The 22,834-nt window shown below is 50.9% G+C and overlaps 10 protein-coding genes across 10 annotated transcripts; 6 read left to right on the top strand and 4 right to left on the bottom strand.

Moving 5' to 3' along the window:
• Window positions 1-351: 351 nt before the first annotated feature.
• P174DRAFT_432369 (uncharacterized protein) lies at window positions 352-821 on the top strand (the record flags this gene model as incomplete). The annotated part of the gene is made up of 2 exons (XM_024825748.1): window positions 352-495; window positions 588-821. 2 exons carry the CDS (start codon window positions 352-354, stop codon window positions 819-821), a joined length of 378 nt encoding a protein of 125 aa, XP_024681624.1.
• Window positions 822-1,566: 745 nt separating this feature from the next.
• Window positions 1,567-2,599, bottom strand: P174DRAFT_218736 (60S ribosomal protein uL5). The gene is made up of 4 exons (XM_024821373.1): window positions 2,529-2,599; window positions 2,296-2,443; window positions 1,901-2,150; window positions 1,567-1,820 (listed from the first exon to the last, which is right to left on the bottom strand). The coding sequence occupies exons 1-4, from the start codon at window positions 2,529-2,531 to the stop codon at window positions 1,694-1,696; spliced, it is 528 nt and encodes a 175-aa protein (XP_024681623.1). The 5' UTR covers window positions 2,532-2,599; the 3' UTR covers window positions 1,567-1,693.
• A 173-nt stretch (window positions 2,600-2,772) lies between these two features.
• Window positions 2,773-4,171, top strand: P174DRAFT_505062 (small nuclear ribonucleoprotein-associated protein). Its single transcript, XM_024831243.1, has 6 exons — window positions 2,773-2,908; window positions 3,002-3,010; window positions 3,074-3,145; window positions 3,213-3,633; window positions 3,696-3,740; window positions 3,799-4,171. The coding sequence occupies exons 1-6, from the start codon at window positions 2,882-2,884 to the stop codon at window positions 3,879-3,881; spliced, it is 657 nt and encodes a 218-aa protein (XP_024681622.1). The 5' UTR covers window positions 2,773-2,881; the 3' UTR covers window positions 3,882-4,171.
• Window positions 4,172-4,295: 124 nt separating this feature from the next.
• Window positions 4,296-5,475, top strand: P174DRAFT_442884 (pyruvate transporter MPC1). Its single transcript, XM_024827683.1, has 4 exons — window positions 4,296-4,432; window positions 4,614-4,686; window positions 4,840-4,998; window positions 5,101-5,475. Exons 1-4 carry the CDS (start codon window positions 4,360-4,362, stop codon window positions 5,171-5,173), a joined length of 378 nt encoding a protein of 125 aa, XP_024681621.1. The 5' UTR covers window positions 4,296-4,359; the 3' UTR covers window positions 5,174-5,475.
• A 348-nt stretch (window positions 5,476-5,823) lies between these two features.
• On the bottom strand, window positions 5,824-8,121 carry P174DRAFT_461486 (putative amino acid transporter; the record flags this gene model as incomplete). Its single annotated transcript, XM_024830004.1, has 3 exons — window positions 5,824-5,988; window positions 6,053-6,271; window positions 6,307-8,121. 3 exons carry the CDS (start codon window positions 8,119-8,121, stop codon window positions 5,824-5,826), a joined length of 2,199 nt encoding a protein of 732 aa, XP_024681620.1.
• Window positions 8,122-8,570: 449 nt separating this feature from the next.
• On the top strand, window positions 8,571-12,630 carry P174DRAFT_442882 (putative cation chloride cotransporter). The gene is made up of 7 exons (XM_024827682.1): window positions 8,571-9,314; window positions 9,374-10,146; window positions 10,167-12,235; window positions 12,257-12,364; window positions 12,386-12,443; window positions 12,477-12,516; window positions 12,541-12,630. Exons 1-7 carry the CDS (start codon window positions 8,825-8,827, stop codon window positions 12,597-12,599), a joined length of 3,597 nt encoding a protein of 1,198 aa, XP_024681619.1. The 5' UTR covers window positions 8,571-8,824; the 3' UTR covers window positions 12,600-12,630.
• A 571-nt stretch (window positions 12,631-13,201) lies between these two features.
• Window positions 13,202-15,382, top strand: erg12 (mevalonate kinase). Its single transcript, XM_024827681.1, has one exon. The coding sequence runs from the start codon at window positions 13,393-13,395 to the stop codon at window positions 14,998-15,000; it is 1,608 nt and encodes a 535-aa protein (XP_024681618.1). The 5' UTR covers window positions 13,202-13,392; the 3' UTR covers window positions 15,001-15,382.
• Window positions 15,383-15,559: 177 nt separating this feature from the next.
• P174DRAFT_461483 (uncharacterized protein) lies at window positions 15,560-17,861 on the bottom strand (the record flags this gene model as incomplete). Its single annotated transcript, XM_024830003.1, has 4 exons — window positions 15,560-15,617; window positions 15,644-17,563; window positions 17,689-17,724; window positions 17,839-17,861. The coding sequence occupies 4 exons, from the start codon at window positions 17,859-17,861 to the stop codon at window positions 15,560-15,562; spliced, it is 2,037 nt and encodes a 678-aa protein (XP_024681617.1).
• An 882-nt stretch (window positions 17,862-18,743) lies between these two features.
• ramB (bifunctional protein farnesyltransferase/protein geranylgeranyltransferase) lies at window positions 18,744-20,173 on the top strand. Its single transcript, XM_024821372.1, has 3 exons — window positions 18,744-19,134; window positions 19,204-19,308; window positions 19,365-20,173. Exons 1-3 carry the CDS (start codon window positions 18,905-18,907, stop codon window positions 20,101-20,103), a joined length of 1,074 nt encoding a protein of 357 aa, XP_024681616.1. The 5' UTR covers window positions 18,744-18,904; the 3' UTR covers window positions 20,104-20,173.
• An 861-nt stretch (window positions 20,174-21,034) lies between these two features.
• Window positions 21,035-22,422, bottom strand: P174DRAFT_422042 (putative L-serine dehydratase; the record flags this gene model as incomplete). The annotated part of the gene is made up of 2 exons (XM_024825010.1): window positions 21,035-22,105; window positions 22,162-22,422. 2 exons carry the CDS (start codon window positions 22,420-22,422, stop codon window positions 21,035-21,037), a joined length of 1,332 nt encoding a protein of 443 aa, XP_024681615.1.
• Between the last annotated feature and the right edge of the window lie 412 nt (window positions 22,423-22,834).

Genomic DNA, 22,834 nt, shown 5'->3' with positions numbered 1-22,834 from the left:
CCTTGGCCAGGCAGGAAGAGTCGGCTATATATACACCAATCAGTCATGGCCTGTCACAAGAAGAGCAGACAAACTTTCATAACGTTTGGTGAGTGAGTGATGTCCTTCTAGTATCTCCATTTGCCATCTTTGTAATCCCCGGAAGGTTGTGTGACATCTTGATTATTCACTGGGTTTATCTAGACATTTCTGAAGCTGTTACTATTTATTAGATCGCCTCGCTCTGATTGCTCTTAGTTCCAAGAATAGCACTGAGCTGATTGATACTGGAGCGTTGCCTAATTTATCACACTTACTAGGAACCGCTATCTTGACAACAACCTCTCGCAACCCTCAGTCAATAAATACAAAATGAGCAACGGGTCCGAACCTCCAAAACGCCACTGGCATGGAACTGTAGGTGACCGCTACGAACAGCTCAATGTCTGGGTTAGAGGCGGCGCTATCCAGACGCTGCCCGGTAGAAGACCCTCTACCGATGTGAACGACAGACATGTACGTCTGACAGGTTTCTTAGAAACTACCGTTCAAACAATTCCTCTCGTCATCAACCCTGTTTTTGTGTCTTTCAGTGCTAACGTGCATAGGACTCAACGTCGTCCGAGTCGTCCACCGCTTCTGCCCATGGAGCAAGTCCTCCACGCAATGGGAGCGGGGAGCGGAGACGGTCAAGCACAGGTCTCTTTGAAGGCTTGACGAGCACGAAGCGGAATGCCACTGATCCTAGCGTGGCTGCTCGTCGGCAGAGTTGGTTGGAGCAGTCTGAGCAGGGTGGCTACCTCTCGAAGCTCTGGAATACGTACACCAGGGGCGGCCGTTGATTGAGCCGATATGGCCGTGAAGGAAAGAAAGGGAAATTGGAATTGTCTTGGACATGTTAAAGCAATGCATACGGACCATGTCAATATCACGAAGATGGTCATCAGAATGGAGATTCACTGCCTTCCCTGTTACAGTGTCGTTCAGTATAATTGCGCTGCTGATTCTGAGGAAAGAGCGAGTCAATATCGTGGATTCCTGAGTAGCATTGCCTATTGCTGCATGTCCTATATCGTAGCCCATACCATATTCAGCATGCACCAGGAGACAGCGGTGTGCAATTGCCGTTCCCGGGATCAGGTTGTCGTATACCCCGTCAATATAGAATTGCCGTAAAGCAAGATGATGCTGATAAGTTGGCTAAGTACTACGGGCCTTTACGAGCGTCTACACAGTGCAAGAACACCCTACGATGGACAGCCTACGCCAGTGCTAGAAGGGCGTCCGTTCTGATACCAGTGTGGTATCAGAAGAGGGTTGGGTGACCCAAGTCCTGCGACTTCAACCCTTGGACAGCCCACATAATGACATAACCAAAAGTGTTCCTTGAAAGAAAGCACTCGGCTGAAAGTCATCGATCCCACGGCCAGGAACATCCCATGAGCAGCCCATGGATTCATGGGAGCATCATGTCAAACTTTTCAACAATGGTTATGCGGAAAACATCACCCTTTGTGAAGCCTTCATTGTGAAAAGTGGATGCGTTTTTTGAAATTGTGGATTGATATTCCTAGCACGCCTATCCATATGCCGTGGTAGAGAGAAGCATTTCAGAGCAGAGCGGCAATGTAGAGAAACGCCCGCCTTTTTTATCGATTCATCATAAAACACACAACCCCAAAGCGGCCCCTTCGCAGACCCATGGACGGAATATTTACCGGACAATGCCGTCGAAGCGGTTCTTGAACCACTTGATGGTCTCAGCCTGGGTGATCTTGTGGTTGGAACCGATGCTAGACTTGCAGCGGCGGCGCTTGGCAACACGCTCACCAGGGCGGGTCCTATAAAAGACACAATTGTCAGCCATGGACTTGACTGGCAGTCCAGGGGGAAGCCAAATCTAGAACCGAGGGCCACTCACATGCAGCAGTAGAAGTCCATACCGTAGATACCGATACCAGGGTCGTACTTGATACCGAGATCGATGTGCTCGCTGATACCGAAGCCGAAGTTGCCGGTCTCGGAGAAGTTCTTCTTTCTCAGCTCGTATTCCTTGACCTTGAGGCCACGCTCGAGGATCTCCTCGGCCTTGGGGCCACGGACGGTAACGTGGACGGCAATCTTTTCGTTACGACGGATACCGAAGGTACGGACAGTGTAGCGAGCCTTGCCTATAGTTGAAAAAAGAGTTGTCCCATCAGCCATACTGTTCCCATGACTGTGATTCGTCTTCTTGCTCCTTCCATCTTCCCCCCTCTTCGTCGTCCCAACGGCATCCAGAAAAAGGGATTCAAAATCAGATTCGGGCGTCCTTACTGTAGACTGGAGTCTGACCGCTCAGCTGCTCGAGCACCTTAGCAGCACGGGTAAGTCTGTCACCAGACTCGCCAACACTGATGTTGAGCACGAGCTTCTGGATGCGCAGCTCGCGCATGGGGTTTGCGCTCTTGTCCTTTCCGTCCGACTGCATGGCGATAAATTGTTAGAAAAAAAATATTGTCCTTCTTCCTCGATTGCAGTGGGTTTTGTAGGGAAAACTGGCAACATACCATGGCGACTGCTTTTGGCGTTAGATTGGTCGACTCGTTGAGTGGAAGAATCGAAGGTTCGAAAAGTGTGCAAAAGTGTATGTGTGGGTTGGTGTGGGAAGCGAGAGCCCTTAGCGTCTTGGCATGGTCGTTTGGCGCTAAGCGCAGAGCCGCGTCTCGATCACGACTCCGGCTCCCGTGCCAGCGGAATGATAGAGTCGGAGAGCCTGCTTTAGCTGGATTCTCCATTACCTATCTACGGGCACATAAGCTCAAAAAAGTGAATGATCGAGTAGAGGAGTCCATCTTCTACTGTCTCACTACATTCTTTGGTTTTATTCCCAAGTCGCATTCGTGCGCATTGCCCAGCCAACATGGCCGCCAACAAGCAGGGCAAGATGGTAAGTTTTCGTCATGCTGTTCTTTTGGTCGTTTCTCTTGTTGAAGACGATGTTTCTACGGTATTTCATAGCTGACACTCCGCTCTTTTGCAGCAAAACCTCGTAAGTCATTGATTCGATGACTCTTCTAGAGCTCCCATCCCACCGAGTCTAACATTCTTGCAGATCAACTATCGGATGAGGATTACCCTGACCGACGGCCGACAGATGACGGGACAAATGCTCGCCTTCGATAAGGTGAATTCTACCAGGCGTTTTTCGGCTCATATACATGTAGCTAACGACAAGCCTTTTGTTTTTATAGCACATGAACCTCGTACTCGCAGACACAGAAGAATTCCGCCGCGTCAAGCGGAAGTCCAAGCCCGCTGCTGGACCGTCAAACGCTCCCCTGGTCGAAGCGGAAGAGAAGCGGACTCTCGGTCTCACAATCGTGCGCGGTACTCACGTCGTTTCCTGCTCCGTTGATGGCCCACCTCCCGCCGAACCCTCCGCGCGACTTGGAACAGGTGCGCCCGGTGCAGCTGCAGCTGCCACTCTTGCTGCTGGCCCAGGAATAAGCAAGCCCGCTGGACGAGGTCTTCCTGTCGGCCTGGGAGGCCCTGTTGCTGGCGTTGGAGGACCACCACCGCCCCCTGGCGGCTTCGGTGGTTTCCCACCCGGTGGATTCCCTGGAGCACCTCCTCCGGGATTTGTTGGCCGTGGAGGACCCCCTGGTGGACCTCGTAAGTTCTTTTTTGTTGAAGAGTTTTCGGTTCCAAGCGCGAAACTAACAATCTGTTCCTAGCTGGCTTCGGACCCCCACCTGGATTTGCGCCTCAAGGTGGTCCTCGTAAGTTTTCAATACTTCTCAGTATGGGTTACCTCTTTGTTAACTGAGTTTAATGCAGCTGGTGCTTTCCAGCCTCCACCAGGCTTCCAACCTCCCGGTCAGGGCCGGGGTTTCCCTCCTCCAGGCTTTGGTGGTAGATGATTAATTGATTTCCGGAACGGCACGATGGCATACAATATCCCGGCCGTCCATTGAGCACGGCAAGATTTTGAGGCTAGGAAAAGGAAAAAGGACTCGCCATGATTTCAAGTCTATCCGACAAATAGATACAGCACACATCTCTACCAGGCAAACGGCGTTGCGGCGTGTGCGGATACTGGAAATGTCCCGACGAAGAACGAATCAACTCCAGGAAGTTGGTCTAGGATCGATAAGCAGTAATGCTAAATATGTCTAAAGTACCGATACACTAGTCAATTCATAATATGTCTTCTCAAATGTTTCTTTAAAACAACTTCGCTTGAAGCTGTAGTCATATCAAGTAAAGTCTCACGTGACATCCGGTTAACTCCGCGCTGTGATTCCGTGGTCGGGGAACGGTAACAAAACGTGCCTGGTTAGCAAGCCTGGATACTTGTCGTTAGACCATTACCCCTGCCTTTCGAATAATTTGTTCAACATGGCCGCTGCAATCAAGGCGATCAATGCTAAGATCCGTTCCAACAAGGTTCTGGATTATGTCTGCTCAACACGTACGTACAATGCCTCACGTCGACGCTGTCGCCCGAGATCGGCCTGCCCTGGACGGCGGCGACGGTACCCATGAAAGCGCATTCAGGTTTCTGATGCCTTTTCATAATCGATCTCGGGATGATGTTTTGTTCTGACGGGATAATGTGCACGAAAATCGCTGACGAAGCTTTGCCAATGCAGACTTCTGGGGCCCTGCCTCGAACTTTGGTATCCCCATTGCAGCTGTGATGGACACTCAAAAGGACCCTGAAATGTACGTCGTCATCGCACCCAGTTCTGAGCCTCGCGATATTTCATTGAACCCCCTATCTCGCACTGGAATGCCACTATGTCGCGTTGAACCTCTCACCTACTCTGCATCTCCTGCGCGGATACGAGTCAACTCGCTCAACTAATACTCGAACAGTATCTCCGGACAGATGACCGCTGCGCTCACAGTCTACTCCGCAACCTTCATGCGTTACTCCCTCGCTGTCTCTCCCAAGAACTACCTCCTCTTCGCCTGCCATTTCATCAACTGCTCCGCTCAGATGACTCAAGGATACCGGTACCTGAACTACTGGAAGTACGTCCTCTACCCGCCTTCCTCGAACCTGCTGCCTCCTGTTCTTAATCTTCTCTCAACACAATTACAGAGTGCATAACTGACAACCTTTCTCAAATCTAGCTGGGGAGGCCGGGAAGCCAAGCTCGCAGAGGCCGCCAAGCAGGGCAAGGAAGCCACCGAAGCCGGCGCATAAACGATGTGATTCCCCCGTTTTAATCGCGTGTTTCTTGGTTGCTCCCGGGTGGATGCCGTCCCTATATAATCTCCCTCTTTCTCAGCAGTATTTAGACCTACTCCAGACGAATGCAAAAATGGAAATTTCGAGTGTCGACTCGTTCGAGGATTACCCGACGGCTTCTATCCAGCAGAGAATAAGTTTGTAACCCTGATCGACTGTGCTACATGGATGAGATGGTCGGGTACTCCTGGAGGCTGTACATAGTCTTTCTTGCAGAAAATGAATGCTTTGCACTGCCACTTCTTGGCTGTTTTGATAGTCTCGGCAGTGTGACTCACTGAGAGCTCGATCTCGGGAGATTTAGCAGTGCTTGTCGAATCTGAGTCCGAGCTCATCAATTGGTCTAATATCTCGCTTGTTACTAGCAACCTTTACGCAAGGCTGCTAGACTCTAGTGACATAATGATCTAACTATTGACACACATGGCTGAAGTGCATATGCAGGCTTGCTCGAACGTGACCAAGGAGTATAATGACAGAAGAATGATATGAATCGCTTGCTCTCTAATCAAAGTGCCGAGCAGCAGTGGATCGTCGTCTCATATCTAAAAAGGTCTCGTACACCAAAAGAACAGTCGCAATAGCAACTTGTCTCGATATGCAAATCACGAGTCGCAGTATCCTGGAGGCTTGGTGTTGTCAGAGTTCACCCAGTTGTGGAGTGTCAATGAGGTAGTATATATGCAGGAAATGACTCCAAAGCAGGAAAGAGCGATATCGGCGATCTGCTGGCGTCTTGATTGCGCACAAGCTCTGAGATGAAGGAGCGGCTGTTGGAGCAAGAGTCAGTAACTTCAGACAAAGCTTCAGGAGTTCTAGTTGCTAGAGACATACCGGGTATACGTAAATCAAAGGAACACAGGCGAAGCTGCCGACGAGTGAGACAAATTTGTCAAGGTCATCCGCTCCGCCCCAAGCAACAAACGCGCAAATCATGACCAGAAAGAAGCGGAAGCAGTTTTTCTTCCACTTGATCCCGGGGTTATACTTGCCACTGCGAGTGAAAAGTTCATTTTCCATGATTCGAATGGCGGGGAATAGTTGTAGGGCGTGCTCAGCAGGATTGCTAGAGAATACAGAAATTGGACCGCATTCACGAATTTATCATCCTGAGGAAGATTGAGAAGGACCACAGTTTGCGTCGCGGAGCCATAGGCTGCATAGCTGAGAGCACCAGCAGAGAGGAAGACAATGGTAATGAGGACCATGACACCGGCAAGGACGCCTGGGAACCGACGAGGTTCCTTCATTGACTCCTGAATCGGGATAATCAAACCAATCCCTTCGTAGGTGAAAATGGCAGTGCCAATGAAAAGAGTCCATGTGGATGGGTTGAATGACTTGACATCCGAAACTCCACCTTGCGAAACGATAGTGGCAACGTCGTAGTAATAGATATATATGAGGCCCAGTAGAATAAACACATCTGCCACAAGTGCGGTGAAACCCAACTTCCCAATGTCACGAATTAGCGAAAGAGGCAGAAATATGACCAATTGCATCAGCACCATGAACTTGATGTCGATGAACGACTTGCATTTGCTGACAGCCAGGACGAATGCCTGGAGGTTCTCAGCAGTGAAGACGATGTATGCCGAGACAAATCCCAGTTGACTGAGAACAATAGATCCGAGGATGATCCGGCGCATATGTTTTCCAAAGAGAGCACCACCAATGTCACCGAAGGAGCCTTCGATCTTCAAGCGGGTGTTGACCAGAAGGATGAAGCAGTAGAAGCTGAGTATGGATACAGCAAGCAAAACCAAACTGCTGAATAACATCCCACCATTCAGGAAAGCCCTTGGCAAGAAGAGAACACCTGTGCCGACAAACGATTTGAGTAGAAGTAGAGCAGCTCCTGTCGTTGTGTTGGTTCCCGTTCCACCGCGCGGTTTTGGTTTACGCTTCCTTCGGCCAGGAGTTTCTGGTCGGAGCAAAGCCGAGTCTTCCCCTGGTTCTCTGTCTTCTGCTTCGTCCCAGGGTTCTGAGGAGAAATACTCATCGGGCCCTAGAACCTCGTCGTCCTCTTCTAGCTCTTCTCCCGCGAAGTGACCGTACAGGGTAAGAAACTCCAGGAAGCTGCTGGTATGGAGCTGATGATAAGTCGCTGACGCTCCTGCGCGGCCATCGGTACTTCCAGGATGAGGACTGCCTGCAGTCCTTCGTATGTAGTCTCTTCTGAAACCTCCTGGGACCCGGATGGTATTGATGTCCATGGTTTCCTCCTCCGGCGTAGGTCTACTGAGACTGAAACTCTTACTTCGTAGATGTCTTCGAACAGAATTTCCGGCTTCGGCATCCTCAGCCCACCTATAAACCTGTCTTGTAATGTCTCCTCCCTGCAATTGCAAGCTAGAGAATTCATCGTCGGCGTTGCTTGCCATGTCCCTGAAGTTATTGGATTCGACAGCATTCTGCGGTTGCACGAGGTGTCTCTTCACAACCTCAGGATCCTCATATGGCGCACTTGAATATATGGAGCCTTCCCTTCCTATTTTATTGTCAAATGAACCATAATTTGACCTCACTGGCTGATTCAGTAAGGCGGGAGAGTCGGTTCGTCTCGGTGGAGTTCCAAGTCTCGGAGGTGAGCGACCAAGACTTTCCTGAAGCGCAGATGCGATCATAGACTGTCCTGGGCCTGGTAGCGAGGCTGGATTATCCACCCGGCGGAGTTCCTGTCCGTTACCTGTCGTAGACTGGTTTGGTATAGGTACTTGTCTGGATGAATATGAGGTTGATAGGGAAGGAACTGGCGAAGCTAGTCGTGCAATAGAGGCATGTCTTGACCCAACGTCTGCTGCAGGAGATTCCGAACGCTTAGCTGGAGTTGACATAGGAGTCGAGCGATTTGGTTGATATGATGGTCCCTCCCCATTGTCGGTTCTCCCCGATGATGCCATTTTCGCAATGGACTAGGCAAGCTGTAGATGAGAAGATAAGAAGTTGAGAGGTTGAGTGGAACCGGCACAACTCAGTATAAAGCCTCGGCCAACGCGAGGAGTGTTCACAAGCAGTGAGGCAGCGTAGACGAGGGAATGCGATTTGGGCGTAAAATAAGGGTGTATTTTGTAGTGGTCGTATTTTCCGCCCGGCTGTATTTTCCACCGAAGCGATGCCTTGTTTGTATAAAGATATCTTGATGGTTATATCAATGAAGAGTGGTAGTAGTATCCATCCTTCGTTCTCCTCATATAGAGAGGTAGATGAGTATAATAACAGCCAACGGAAGAAGGACGTATGGGACTGTGCCTGGTGACTAACGAGGAATTTGCACTGTTTGTCTTCTTCCCTGTGTGAGGTCATTGCCGATCTTCCAAGCATTGCGGTTTGCAGCGATGCCAAGTCAATTGCTTCATTCTGAGCTCGATTTTGCCGGATTTTCGAATCTTTGAACGCACCAATGCTTTTGAACAAGTATAACGCTTTATAATAATAACATGTTGCCGTTCCATCTTCGCGTGAGGCTTCATTGTTGATACACCCTTCCGTTGTGATCCTCGGCTGCGACCAGTGTGCTATTGAAGGGGTGGGGACCACACTGCGATAAAGTGTAGGATCGTGTCTTTGATGAACGACGGACCAAACAAAAGCAAATTGGGGTCGATGTCCAGACGAAGGCCGAACTTTTCCACACGAACTGCTGAAGAAGATGTGTCCAGGTTGGATCCAAACGACCCAGCCCAGGCATCTCCTGAGGCGAACAGCAGGCTCCTCGATTCGAGGACTACTCTCTCGCCCCGTCCCTATGAGCCGCTGAATGCCTCTTCGCGAAGGTCAGATAATCAGCGTCATCCGTCATCGACCGGTCTTTTCAGCAGTATCTCTCGTCGGTGGCACCACCGAGACGGTGGGAGCCAGGATTCCAGGGCGGACAATATGGCAGCCAATGTCTCCCACTCTGCAGGGCCGCGGAGAGACTCGAGTCCTGATAAGAAGGAAAAAAATGCATCAGCACATCGTGCATCGGAGACTGCACATAAGCTTGGGACATTTTCTGGAGTCTTCGTGCCGACAACGCTGAATGTGCTCAGTATCCTGATGTTCCTTCGGTTTGGGTTCGTCCTCGGGCAGGCTGGCTTACTTGGGATGCTAGGTCTGTATATGCTGTCTTGGAAAACTTCCTCCGTTTAGAAAGACTGCTAACGAACGCAGGACTCCTTGTTGCCTCTTATACAATCAACCTGGTAACGACAATGTCTCTCTCCGCCATCGCAACGAACGGCACCGTAAGAGGAGGCGGCGCATATTATCTGATTTCCCGATCACTAGGACCTGAATTTGGTGGCTCGATTGGAATCGTATTCTACCTAGGCTATGTCTTGAATACTGGCATGAATGCTGTCGGTCTCGTTGACTGTTTCACTCAGAATTTTGGCACGGAATCGGGCAATTGGGCCAATTTCCTGGAAGAAGGATTCTGGTGGCAGTATCTATGGGGAACTGTCGTCTTGGTTCTATGCACTGCAATATGCTTCGCCGGGAGCTCCATGTTCGCGAGGGCTAGTAACGGACTGCTAGTCATTCTACTGGTGGCGACATTCAGCATCCCAGTTTCCGTGATTGCCATGAAACCTTTCAGTAATCCCAAGTTGAGCATTGAATTCACTGGCATTCGGCTGCAGACATTGCTGGAGAACCTGAAGCCTAGGCTCACCAAGGGTGCCGCTGGTAGCCAAATCCATGGACGAGAAAATTTCCAGGACCTCTTCGGAATCTTGTTCCCTGCTACAGGCGGAATATTTGCGGGTGCCAGTATGTCGGGTGACTTGAAGAATCCTAGCAAGTCGATACCCAAGGGGACACTTTATGGACTCGCACTGACTTTCGTCACTTACACGCTTGTGATCCTGGCAATGGCTGCCTCAATAACCAGAGAGTCGTTCTACAAAAATACCAGCGTCCTCCAGCTGGTCAATGTTTCCGGTGTCGTTATCCTGCTGGGGAGTTTGCAACGTCGTTCTTCTCCTCTTTGATGGGAGTCATTGGCTCTGCGAAACTCCTCCAGGCCATTGCGCGCGACAGTCTTCTTCCTGGGCTGAGTCTTTTTGGCAAAGGCAGCAAGAAGAGTGACGACCCGGTGTATGCTATAATTTTGACTTTTGTATTCGCACAGCTTACAATGCTTTTCGATATCAACCAGATCGCATCCTTTGTTACCATGACGTACCTGATGACATTTTTAGTTACGAACTTAGCGTGCTTTCTTCTGAAAATCGGCTCCGCGCCCAATTTTCGACCGTCTTTCCACTACTTCAACTGGCAGACTGCGGCAGCCGGAACTTTGGTGTGCGGTGGCAGCATGTTCTTTGTGGATGGACTCTATGCCACCGGCTGTGTTGGCATTCTCATTGTGCTGTTCTTGCTGATTCATTACTCCTCGCCTCCAAAGTCATGGGGAGATGTTAGCCAAAGCTTGATCTACCACCAGGTCCGCAAGTATTTGCTTCGCCTTCGTCAGGAACATGTCAAATTCTGGCGGCCTCAGATTCTGCTTTTCGTGACCAGTCTTGATGAACAGTACAAGATGGTCTCTTTCTGCAACTCACTGAAGAAAGGAGCGTTGTTTGTGCTGGGCCACGTGCTTGTGACGGATGACTTCTCTGCCGCAGTGCCAGAAGCTCGTCGTCAGCAAAGTGCATGGACAAAGTTGGTTGAGTACTCTCGAGTCAAGGCCTTTGTCAACATTGCCGTGGCTCCGACTGTTGAGTGGGGCGTCAGAAATGTCGTTCTGAATTCTGGACTTGGAGGGATGAGGCCCAACATCGTGGTTATCGATCAGTTTCGGAAAGGTCAGTCGCTTGCTGAAGTCTTGCAGCTTCCCGGTCACAGAAAAGACTCTACGAACAGCAAACGCAACTCTCGCGAGACGCATGGCGAGTCATCTGAGAATGAGGCGCAAGGCCTGTCTATGAGCTGCAGAAGCTATGTGACTATACTCGAGGATCTTCTCTTCAAGCTCCGCATTAATGTCGCCGTGGCAAAAGGATTCGAGGATCTCGAGCTTCCAAGCCCGGATGGACAGCATACAAAGAAGTATATCGATCTGTGGCCTATTCAGATGTCGGCCGAGCTTGGCGCAGACAATGAAAGCAAACAAAATGTCCTCACGACTAACTTTGATACATACACTCTCATCCTTCAGCTAGGATGCATTCTAAACACGGTCCCCTCGTGGAAGAAGACGTATAAGCTTCGGGTGGCGGTATTTGTGGAATACGAGACCGACGTTGAAGACGAGCGCCGAAGGGTTGAAGCTCTCCTTGAGAAACTTCGAATCGAGGCGGAAGTCCTAGTCTTCTGGCTTGCATGTGGCGAGTTGAAAGCGTATCGCATCATTGTCAACGGTGACATGAGCCCGGATACCAAGGAAGCCCAGGACCGTGTTCACGCTGTGCTGGAGCATGAAGACTGGTGGCAGGAGCTACGGCAGTTCCGCAATAACTCGAAAGATTCCCAGGAGACACCGGTCCAATTAAGCGTCGCGAGCCTACCGGAAAGAATGTCGAGCTGGAGTGGGGCATCAAGCCACGAAATGACAAGGTCGCAGAGTCAAATGGCTGGTGGACTGAGGAGATTTATCCAGTCCCGGCGGCGGCGATCTATATCGAGTTTTAAAGGGCTTGGAGGGGTCAGTCTAGGCATGAAGACGCATCGCCTGCTTGATTCACTCGTTCATTACGACAGCAGTGCAAGCGAGAGTAGCAGTGATAGCGAATTTGAGCCGTACGCTAGTGACGACGACGACGACGGAGAAGAGAGGTCCCCAGAGACTGATGATCATAATTCACAAAGTCATGAAGCTGTGACTTCGCCTAAGCCGGATCAGATGTCACCTCAGGAGGTTACAGTCAGGCAGGATATTCCATCCATCATCACTACGGGCGAAGAGGAGGCATCTCCCAAGAGCAAAGTTGGGCTTATCCGGCCACCCATCAGCCGCTCACCATCTAGCACCCGATTCTCCTCCTCGCCCATACCTGAAGCAAGAGTCAGCACAGAGGAAAACGCGGGCCCGTCCATCATGTTTGCGCCAAGCTCATCGCCTCCTCGCTTTGCGAACCGGTTGGAATCAATCTACACGCGACGTTCCTCCTCCGGGGCCAGAAGTGCTTCGGGATATCCCAACCAGGCGTCTGTTCCTCTGTCATTTGATGATCTTCCCAGTCGTGCGCAGCACCTGATCCTTAACGAACTGATGGCCAGGCAAAGCAGTCAGACGGCCGTCATCTTCACGACCTTGCCTTCCCCGTCCGAGGGTACCGCGGAAAGCGAAGAGACAAGCGAGTCTTACCTGAGTGACTTGGAGGTTCTGTGGCAAGGACTGCCGCCCTGCCTGTTGGTCCACAGCAATAGTATGACCGTGACGATGAACCTGTGATGATCTATTAGATTTCCAGTGATATGCTTTGAAGCGCTGCACATATACTAGGCGACATGATTCATTCAATACAGCTAGCACAATAACATAGATTATAATTGACTAAGATGACTGTTCTGTCAGATCTCTTCCAATTTTTACTATTATTATCTTGACCGAAAAGGTTTAGAAGAGACGAAGGCCAGGTATCAGCACAGCTGAAGGATGAGGCGTGTTTGGTCTCGTAATCTTAGGGTAATCACATTACACATGCATGTCAGCAGCACAAAAAAAGGAAACTGTATTCTTTGACAGAAGCTGACAGAAGCGAGATTCTGACAATAAGAAGAAATGAAAGGAAACCAGTTACTATTATTCTCATTCTCTAAAGTCATCAAAAATAGATTTCTATTGAGAAATCTACCTACTTTGGGGGGACTCCGTAACAAATGACAATTTGCCTGCGTATTATTGGGCCACAGCGCAGAGTCTGGGTCATCTCCGAGTGTTTCCCGTTATTACCGTATCTAGAGTAAGGTAGTAGTGCTGTACCCCTCGGTACATAGATAAATCAATAAAAATAAAGTACGCTGGGATGTTTTTATCGCTCATCGCCAATTGAACTGCTCTCGTTATTTCTTACCCTCCCTTCGTTCTCATTCTAATCCATTGGACTAATTTCTCTACTATTATTAATATTTTTTTTTTACATTGTGCACGCGAAGACTATTCCAGTCGCTTATCCCTTGTAATTCTCTTTCGTCATAATCCTTCGTCTCGGGACCCCTTTCTCGTCGCATCGCCGATAGCTCGAATGGGCAACCCCCGTGGACGCCGAACGAACGGCAGCATCAAGACCAGCAAGGGTACCCAACGTGGTACAGTGTCCAACCTATTATCAGACCAACCCCTCGCGGCACGACCCAAGGTCTCGATTGTCAGCAACGACGACAGCCAGGACAGTTCTGACGGCGGCGCATCCACGACTCCTTCCACGACCGAATCCACAGTGAAGACCGCTACGGACGCCACGAGAAGAAATATGTTGAGAAAGCCCTCATCGCCAATGGCTCCGGCCTTTATGGTGTCTGCGCCAGGCAAGGTTATCGTCTATGGCGAGCATGCTGTTGTCCACGGCAAGGCAGCCATGGCTGCGGCCATTTCCCTCCGGTCCTACCTTCTCGTCACGACGCTGTCCAAATCGCAGAGGACAATTACAATGAATTTTCGGGATATCGGTCTGGACCATACGTGGAACATTGACGAGCTGCCGTGGGACGTGTTCCACCATCCGTCCAAAAAGAAGTTCTACTACGACCTGGTCACCTCCCTTGATCCGGAACTCGTCGCCGCAATCCAGCCCCACGCCGATGCCGTGTCTCCAGAAAAACCAGAGGACGTGCGCAAGATTCATCGCCGATCCGCGTCCGCGTTCCTTTACCTGTTCCTTTCCCTCGGGTCGCCGCAGAACCCCGGAGCGATCTACACCCTCCGATCCACCATCCCCATCGGCGCAGGTCTCGGCAGCAGCGCCAGCGTCTGCGTCTGTCTGAGCGCTGCGTTACTGCTCCAGATTCGCACCCTGGCTGGTCCCCATCCCGACCAACCTCCCGATGAGGCGGAAGTGCAAATCGAGCGCATCAATCGCTGGGCGTTTGTCGGGGAGATGTGCACGCACGGGAACCCCAGTGGTGTGGACAACACGGTCTCCGCAGGCGGCAAGGCCGTGGTATTCCGACGGGAGGACTACTCCCAGCCACCGACTGTCACTCCGCTCCTTAACTTCCCCGAACTACCTCTCTTACTCGTCGACACACGACAATCCCGCTCAACCGCCGTCGAAGTGGCCAAGGTGGGCAAGCTGAAGGACGATCACCCGGTCGTGACCGACTCCATTCTGGAGGCGATCGACCAGGTGACCCTAGCGGCGCAACAGAAGATCCAGGAAATCAGCACCAATGGTATCTCAGACCGGACGTTGGAAGACCTGGGTACGCTGATCCGCATCAACCACGGCTTCCTCGTATCGCTCGGTGTCTCGCATCCCCGCTTAGAGCGAATCCGCGAGCTTGTCGACTACGCCGACATTGGATGGACAAAGTTGACCGGTGCTGGAGGCGGCGGGTGCGCAATCACGCTTCTCCGTCCGGACATCAAAGAGGAGGCTGTCCGCGAGCTCGAAGAGAAGCTTTCCACCGAAGGATTCGTCAAGTACGAGACGACATTGGGAGGCGACGGCATCGGCGTTCTCTGGCCGGCCGTTCTTCGCAATGGCACCGATGAAGAAGGTGGCGAGGAGATTGACCAGCAGAAGTTCGAGAACGCAGTAGGCCCCGAGGGCATCGAGCGTCTCGTGGGCGTCGGCGTCCAGGAGAAGCGGGAAGGTTGGAAATTCTGGAAACGGTCGCCTCGTTTCTCATGATGCCCTCGGACACTCTGCATCCCTTTTTCTCCCTTTTCTAAAATTTCGGCTTTCCCCCCAGTATGCGTCAGAAGACCTTTTGCATGATATGTCTTTCATCAGCGCTTTTCTCTAACTGTTCTCATTCAGCCAATATCTTTATCTTCGTTCTTGTATCATATTTCAGAACTCGTTATGATGGTGCCTGCTCTTTTCTTGCATGGCGCTTCTTTTTTATCGCTCGCTTCTTCCGCGCCAGTTTATGTTTCAAGTCCTCCATTTTTTAACCGTTGCGTATGCTTGTTTGAGGTCGTCATGGGAGCGTTAACGTCGAGGATTGAGCGCCGAACGAACTTATATATTTTATACAACCAGAGTCCAGGGAATCGCATGAGATAGCCATGAATTGCTATAATTTATAGGTATACAAGTACATCCAATGGTACAATTGAGTCCAAAACACCTGGACGCAAGGCCACTGGCAGTCATGTTCGACAGCCTATTGAACAACGTCGTAGAAATATCGTTAATCTGGTATCACAGGGCGACAGGGCGGCGCGGCCCCCATGTCCTAAGGCTGTCAACCCATCGTCGTTTCCCAGCCCTTCTCAATCATGACATCCATCCAGTATACGTTACTGTCCCCGCATCCATTCGTCTCCACACCTCTTGCACAAGTTGAAGGCAGACGCTGATGGGCTTTGGAGGCAGGACATGCATGAAGGAGGTCAACCGTCCGAGAACGAAGCGGCGCGTCCTGGAAACCTCGATGGCATGCGATGAGAGATGGGGCCCATCTACGTCTAGAGGGATTTCCGTGGGCGTTACACGTGGCAGGCGAAGTTCGCTACTTGATGCGACGAGCAGAAATGGTTGGAGACATCTGGTACGGGATTCGAGGGGAATGGTCTTGAGGCGGGCCAGAGTGGTGAGTGCAAATTCTGACAACCAGCTGCTGTAATAAGACTCTGACTGGGTCGTGCTTGACGCTGCTGGTTCGGACGGCACATTGCTTTCCGGCTGTGCGAAGGGAGAGTCGGAGAACCAGGCCATGCCCTCGAGATTTAGGTCGGGGTCAAAGGAAAAGAAAGGATCGCGCGGACCAGTAGCAGATGATTGTTGGTCTGTCTGCGAAGACAATGCCTGATTGGAAGGAAGTCGATGACGAAGTAGATCGGGGAAAACTCTATACAGCTGCAGGAGACCTGTACAGCGGTACACCTCAGCCATGGTGAGAAGATGCCAAACTGGTGTCTCTTCGTCTCCAGGACTGACGATTTCACCCTCCGTGGGATGAGCGAGACCAAGCAGCCTTTCTTCCAGCTCTCGAGCCCTCGTAATGGCCATCTGCGCTCGGTCGATGTCTGCCTGAGAGGTGAAGTTCCTGGCGCGGACTCTCTTCCTTTCTGCGCGAATTAACCTTCCTACTTCTTGTACGGTGAACTGGGTATCTCGGGCAATCCCCGTCCAAGGATGGGGCACTCGCTGCAGGACGACTGATTCATCGATTCCCGAGGCAGATTTCCCAGACAACACGGCCGAGTCGTCTGCGACAAACGACAGAAGCATCTCCCAGTAGACGAGAGCCTCCTCGAAGAATTGGTGGTTATTACCGCGGTTATGGCTTGCAGTTTCGGCGGCCTTGACATCCAGATGCTTGCGAAGGAGGTTGAAAAAGGAGACGCCTAAATCCTTGGAATCGTGCCAGCTAGCGGTTTGGCCCAGCATAAGCAGAGCCAACAGGGACTTGTCGTCCATGGTAGTCTCCTTGGAAATGATCTCCACTGCTTCGTTGCGCATGCGTTGCCCCAAGGGGCCGAATTCTGGAAAATTGTTCACCAGGGTGGCTGCTGCCATGCTTTGCATAGTCTTGCACATGGCCAGAGAGGAGCCCCAGAGACGTGATACAGTCGACCGGAATGGGTTCATCTGGCTATCATAGCTAGAGAACAGAGCGGCTACCTCTTTGAAGTAATATTCAATCAAAGTCCAAGAGGGGTTGTTCAACGTTTGAGGAATCGAGGTGAAATCGTGCAAAGGCGGCTTTGGATGGGACGAGGAATACGTGCGGATGATCGTCGAAGGCGAGAAACCGGAAAAATGATGAGAATTATGTTGCAGCTCTGATCCTGCTGATGAAAAGAAGGTTGTGAGATTCGTTGGCGTTCCGAAGTCGAGTACGGAGCTCTCCCGTCGTGGCACTGATATCGGAGGCGATGCTGACGCTGGGGACGGAGGGCAAAGATCCGTCAACTCAGGAAGAGAGCCTGTGCTCTGGAGATCCCATAGATTATCACACAAGACACTTCCGCCATCCGCTTCCAATACTCTTGTTTCAGATGGTTCATGTGGACGGTTCGAATTCAGGTTGCTACTATCTAATGCCAACGGGACCTGCGGCAATGAATTGATGAAGACCGGCGATTTGGGTGAAATTGACGGCCGCCGACCTGAGGATTGAATTGATCTGGATGCGGATGCTTCAGAGATGCTCGTTTGATCATTGTCGGGCTCTTGAAACTTGGTCACCCAGCGCAGAGATTGAACATATCCGGGGCACTTCACTCCTAAACGGATACATCGGCTACAGTGTGGTTTTTCTTCCCCACATTTGACCTATCATCATGTTCAGTGATCCGATCCTAACAAATTATCGCAGTCACAGAGTCGAGGCTCTACGTGACGGGCATATGTCGAGGATACACTCACCCTTTTGCTCTTACACCTAGCACAACCGTTGCGGGACTTTTTGACTCGTCGCATAACGATTCAATCTCATCGGCTGAGACAACAATAAAGCAGATAGGTTGTCATCGAGAGATGTTGGAAGTTGGAAGAAACTTTCAAACTCCCCATTACCGCTCAAAGTAGAAGCAAGTCATCTGGACAAAGATAATAGATGCCGAGAGCGTGCGGGGAAACCCTGAGCTTATCAGCAGGCGGCGTCCAATTAGAGACCGGTTGCGATGTCTGCCTGTTTGGGGCAAGTTGAAGGCTATCCGGGAAGTATATGAATCGTGGAGTTTCTCAGGACTATCCATGGCGAGTCATTGATCCCCTGCTCTCGGGAGGTAGCAGGAGTCCCTATGGTTGGAACTAGCTGCATGATTGAGACCCTTTGAACTGGTCAATCAAGGAACAGGTCAGCATTGCTACTGTCACAAACGACGGCGTTCGTATGAAGAGATGCTTGAAGACTGCTGCAAAAGCAGATAAGCCATCCAAAGCATGGAGCACGACGCCACTCAGCGCCGCATGGCGGATCTCTTTCATCTCAGCTACCAGAAACGTACATGACCACGAAGTAGGATGAAAGCTCGTTGTTCTTACTGGCCACGAGGGCTCCATGGCAACTCGCTTGACATGACCTATTTCTGTATATGTATATCCAAATCAATGGTTGGAACAAAGAAGAATGATCAGACGATTTGGTGCTGTGGATGAGGAAAGCAAAGAGGAAGAAAGGAAGGATGTTTGATATTGTTGTCTTGATATTGTTCGGGATGGCCGCCTGAGGCTGCCACAACCCCACTCGATTATCTTATCGTGTTTTTGATGAATTTCCTCCTTACTACTCCGCACCGCCCTCTTCGCTGTGATCATTTCTACTTATTGTTACATCTACCTTTCAAATACGATTATAGACACTAGCGATTTGGAAGCAATTGGTTGTTCACCAAATCTCTGCCGAAGGAGAACCTACATTTCTGTGGGAACGGACTGTGGTCACTGTGAGCATAGTACCATCGCTCTTCAAGCAAGATCAACACGGCCCTTTACGGGATACTTCACTTTGATTGACTATTTCGCATGCTTCCGTATTAAAGCAAAACTCTAATATTGCTAGAGTGTTTTGGAGCTTGTTTCCGGAGAATTCCTTCTTGACAGTTGCTCAAATTAACACCAATCATTATTCCGTCCCAGCATGGAGGGAAAATACTCGTCCGATCCAGAGTGGGCATCTACCAAGCCCATTGAGCTCAATGATGGCAGTGCCTCCGGCGCCATGCCGTTGGCCACCATTTCCTATTTCCCGGAATATCTCGAGGCCACTTCTTACCTGCGAGCTGTAATGGCCGCCAACGAAATGTCTGAGCGAGCGCTGAGACTGACAGGAGACATCATCTCCATGAACCCAGCGCATTACACTGTTTGGTAAGGATCAGACTACAGTCTTCGCCGCCTTAAAAACGGCGTTCAAAATGACTAATATCTTTTGTTTAGGATATACCGGGCTAAGATTCTTTTCGCCCTAGGAAAAAATCTCAATGAGGAGATTGAATGGCTCAATAAAGTTGCCCTAAAGCATCTCAAGAACTACCAGATATGGTAAGTATTAGGTTCTATTACACCTTGCATCCCATCCGTCTGACGCACTTCAACAGGCACCACCGCCAAGTTCTCATGTCTTCGCGGGCTCATTTTCCAACTCTTCCGCCCAGCGAGCAGGACTTCCTGATGGAGATGTTTGCCCAGGACGCCAAGAACTATCACGTCTGGACATACCGCCACTGGCTCGTCCGACATTTCAAGCTCTGGGATTATCCGCGCGAGATCCAGGATGTGGAGGCGCTGCTGAAATCTGACGTCCGGAACAACTCCGCCTGGAACCATCGGTACATGCTCCGATTTGGACCGCGTGATGAAAACGAACATGATGCCGGTCTACACAACACCACGGGGCCATCCTCGGAAAAAGGCCGCCTGCCAGTTGTCGACGAGGATCTGGTCGACTCCGAGCTGCAGTACTCGCAGAATAGGATACTCGAAGCTCCTGAGAACCGCAGTCCATGGTCGTACGCGCGCGGAGTACTCCAGGCAGCCGGCAGACCCCTTTCTGAGTGGAAGGATTTTGCCCGGAGATTCGTTGTCGAAAAGCAGGAGAACGGTCAGGTGGTGGACGTTGCGGTCAAAAGTAGCCACGCTATTGAATGGTTAGCCGACGTGTACGCGGAGGAAGACGAAAGCACTTCATCCAAGGAAGGAAGCGCAGCCGAGGCGGTTAAGATGCTCACTCTCCTCAAGGAGAAGTACGACCCTATCCGGAGGAACTACTGGGACTATCGAATCCGGCAGATTACGGCGTCGGCGGCACATGCTACGGAGGTATCTGCGTCCGCTTGATCTGAGATGTTTCTTGCAATGGTTCAAACACGATTCTTTGTATCAATTCTACCTATCTGAGTTAAAATTCTTGGGTTTCTTTGGTTTTCCATGTACATAATTTGCGATTCTACGGCGGTCTTTGGTAATTGTTGTTATGTTTACAGAGGAATTTCAGTATTTAGGACCAGAAAGTCTGCCTTATACGTAAGCAAGGGCGCAGGTGGTGTGGTCGGGGAGACAATCGAAGTACGCAAGAAGCGGTTCATCTATTGCATAATTCTCAGAAAACTGAATTCTACCTGAAACAGAACAATGTACAGCATCCAAAGGCCTAAGCTATCTACCGACCCAAAATATGTTGAACCTGGCCTAAGCCTGCCTTATTTGAAGGCGGCTGCGACGGAGGACACTGAGAGAATCGTCGGGAGTTGGAAGGAGTCCAGCTGCACTTCGCACGTGGTCGCCATATTGTGCTCACGTTGATGTGCAACGTAGTTGGGTGCTTGACGGGGACAATCAAACTGTATAGAATTACAGAATGAGGAAGTAAGCGAGTAAACGGAAAGAAGAGAAGAAGGGAAGAGGAGAAAGAACGACAAAAGACAGAGGGACAAAGAGCAGGACATATTCTGCACGTTCCAATTGGGCAAGTCCGTATCGAGTCCGCAGCTGCAACTCTAAAAGATGGTATCCATTGCAAGGTATTGATTAATCCTATCCTACTCTGTGAATTAAAGACAGAGGTGGTGGAAACGAGGCCGTAAATAGCCTCGGTAGCAGTCATTTTCAGCGTCAAATTGACAAACCCTCCATTCTAGCTTGTAAAACAATCCCAAGTACTCCAAGAAAGCCAAATCCCATAGCCATAGCATGAACGCAGTCGTCAAATCAAGAAATCGTATCCGTTATTAAAGGGAATATTGTATATACTGTTGTGGGAAGAACTGGTTTAAGCCCCCCAACCCTCCTGTAACATCTTCCTCCACTCTGCCGCCACGTCGATGGTGACATTGCTGCCTCCGCAGACGATGATCACCACTCGACTATCCGGTTGCAGGTTAGGGACCAATTGCTTCAGCTTGGATTGGAACTCATGCGACGGCGACGGCGACGGCGTATTTTCGGAAGGATGTGCTTGAGGCTGGCTGCCCGTCTCTTCCGCCTCCGTTTCGGTTTCTCCGGACGACAGTCGGTCATCGCCGTACCCTTCATCCCGCTGGGAGAACTCCGTCTGTGTCCTCTTCCGCTTCTTTCCTGTCAGGGCTGCCTGCTCGGCTGTCAAATGTGTGCTTGCTGATCCCGAGGCGCGTGCCTTGGCCGCATCGCCGATGGCTGCCTCGACGCAGACACCGCACGCCAACTCCACTAGCAGTCTTTCGTCGTCCGCGAGACGGAGCACGCCCCGGGCGGCATCGGCATCTGAGAGGACAGCACTGTGCACAGCAATGCCGGGTGGAGGGGAGATGGCGTATTTGAATGTACGTTCCGAAACGCGGATGGCGCCCAGCGAGGTAGCTTGGGATGTGATCTTGGGGAGGGAGACGAGGGATTTCTGGGCGACAGCGACGGCGAGGGAGTCTGTGCCTTGGGTTTCGACAGCGAGTATGTGGATGGGGTCTGGTTGAGAGGATGTGATGCCGTTGCTGTAGTGTGAGCTCTGTTTTTGTAAGTGTCTCCGTCGCTCTAGGCCCATGATAAGACCATTAAGCAGTCCGCCGCCGCCAACACTGCAGATCACCGCGTCCAGTGGCAAAGCACGACCATTGTAGGCGATAGCTTCTTCTCTGGTTGTTACCGGCGGCAGCTGAGCAGCGAGCTCATCGATGATCGTGCTGTTTCCCTCCCAGATGGGCTCATTGTCGAAGGGATGGAGGGCAATCTTGACCACATCTTTCCCGGCGTCTCCGCCATCTGCCTTCATAATCACTTCGCGCATGTACTCTCCAGCTTCAGAGAATGTCTCGCCGTACTGGATGACGTCTGAAGCGCCCGCCGCACGCAGCTTGTTCACCATCAAGGGCTTGGTCGAGACAGGCACAACCACGGTGCAAGGATAACCCAAGCTCCGGGCAGCACAGACGGCAGCCAGGCCGGCATTGCCCCCGAGGAAGCATAGAAATGCACCCGCCGGCCAGCGTTTTCCGGCTTGACGAGGTGCGAGAGGATCTGGTTGCCCATTGCACGAGATTTGAAGGATCCGCTGGGCTGAATGTTCTCGAGTTTCAAGAAGATTCTACAGCCTGCTGCACGAGACAGGCAGGCGGATTCCACAAGGGGAGTCTCAACCCATGGCATCTTGAAGCTCAGCTTCGCTTCCTCAGGTGAGATGCTGCCCATGGTGTAAGAGCGGGGATTCACGTCTGCTCAAGAGACCAGGGAAAAGACAATAGAGCACAATTGAAAAGTATTGTATGCCAATCCAATTCGTAAGTTGGGAGGTAATAGTATAAACCGAGCAGAGTATATGAGGTATCAAGGAACGCAAAAAAGCCGGGGAAAAAAGTGACTCCTAGTATCACACTGGAGATTAGAAGCCAAGATACAACATGAGAGAAATAATACAAGCCAATTCCTGCTTATCCATGAACTATATGACTCCAAAACACCAGTTCTTCTGATATACATTAGGGCATACTTCCCGATTACTCTGATAGGAGGTTTGCCGCGGGAAAGGGCCAGGGTTTTCCGTCCGCAAGGTGTGCGGGAATTCAACGTCGCGATTCTGGAACACTTTTTCCCGCTGATAACC

The sequence above is a fragment of the Aspergillus novofumigatus genome (genome assembly GCF_002847465.1).
Source record: "Aspergillus novofumigatus IBT 16806 chromosome Unknown P174scaffold_5, whole genome shotgun sequence".
Lineage (NCBI taxonomy): Eukaryota > Fungi > Ascomycota > Eurotiomycetes > Eurotiales > Aspergillaceae > Aspergillus > Aspergillus novofumigatus.
This window is presented reverse-complemented; position numbering and strand designations above follow the sequence as displayed.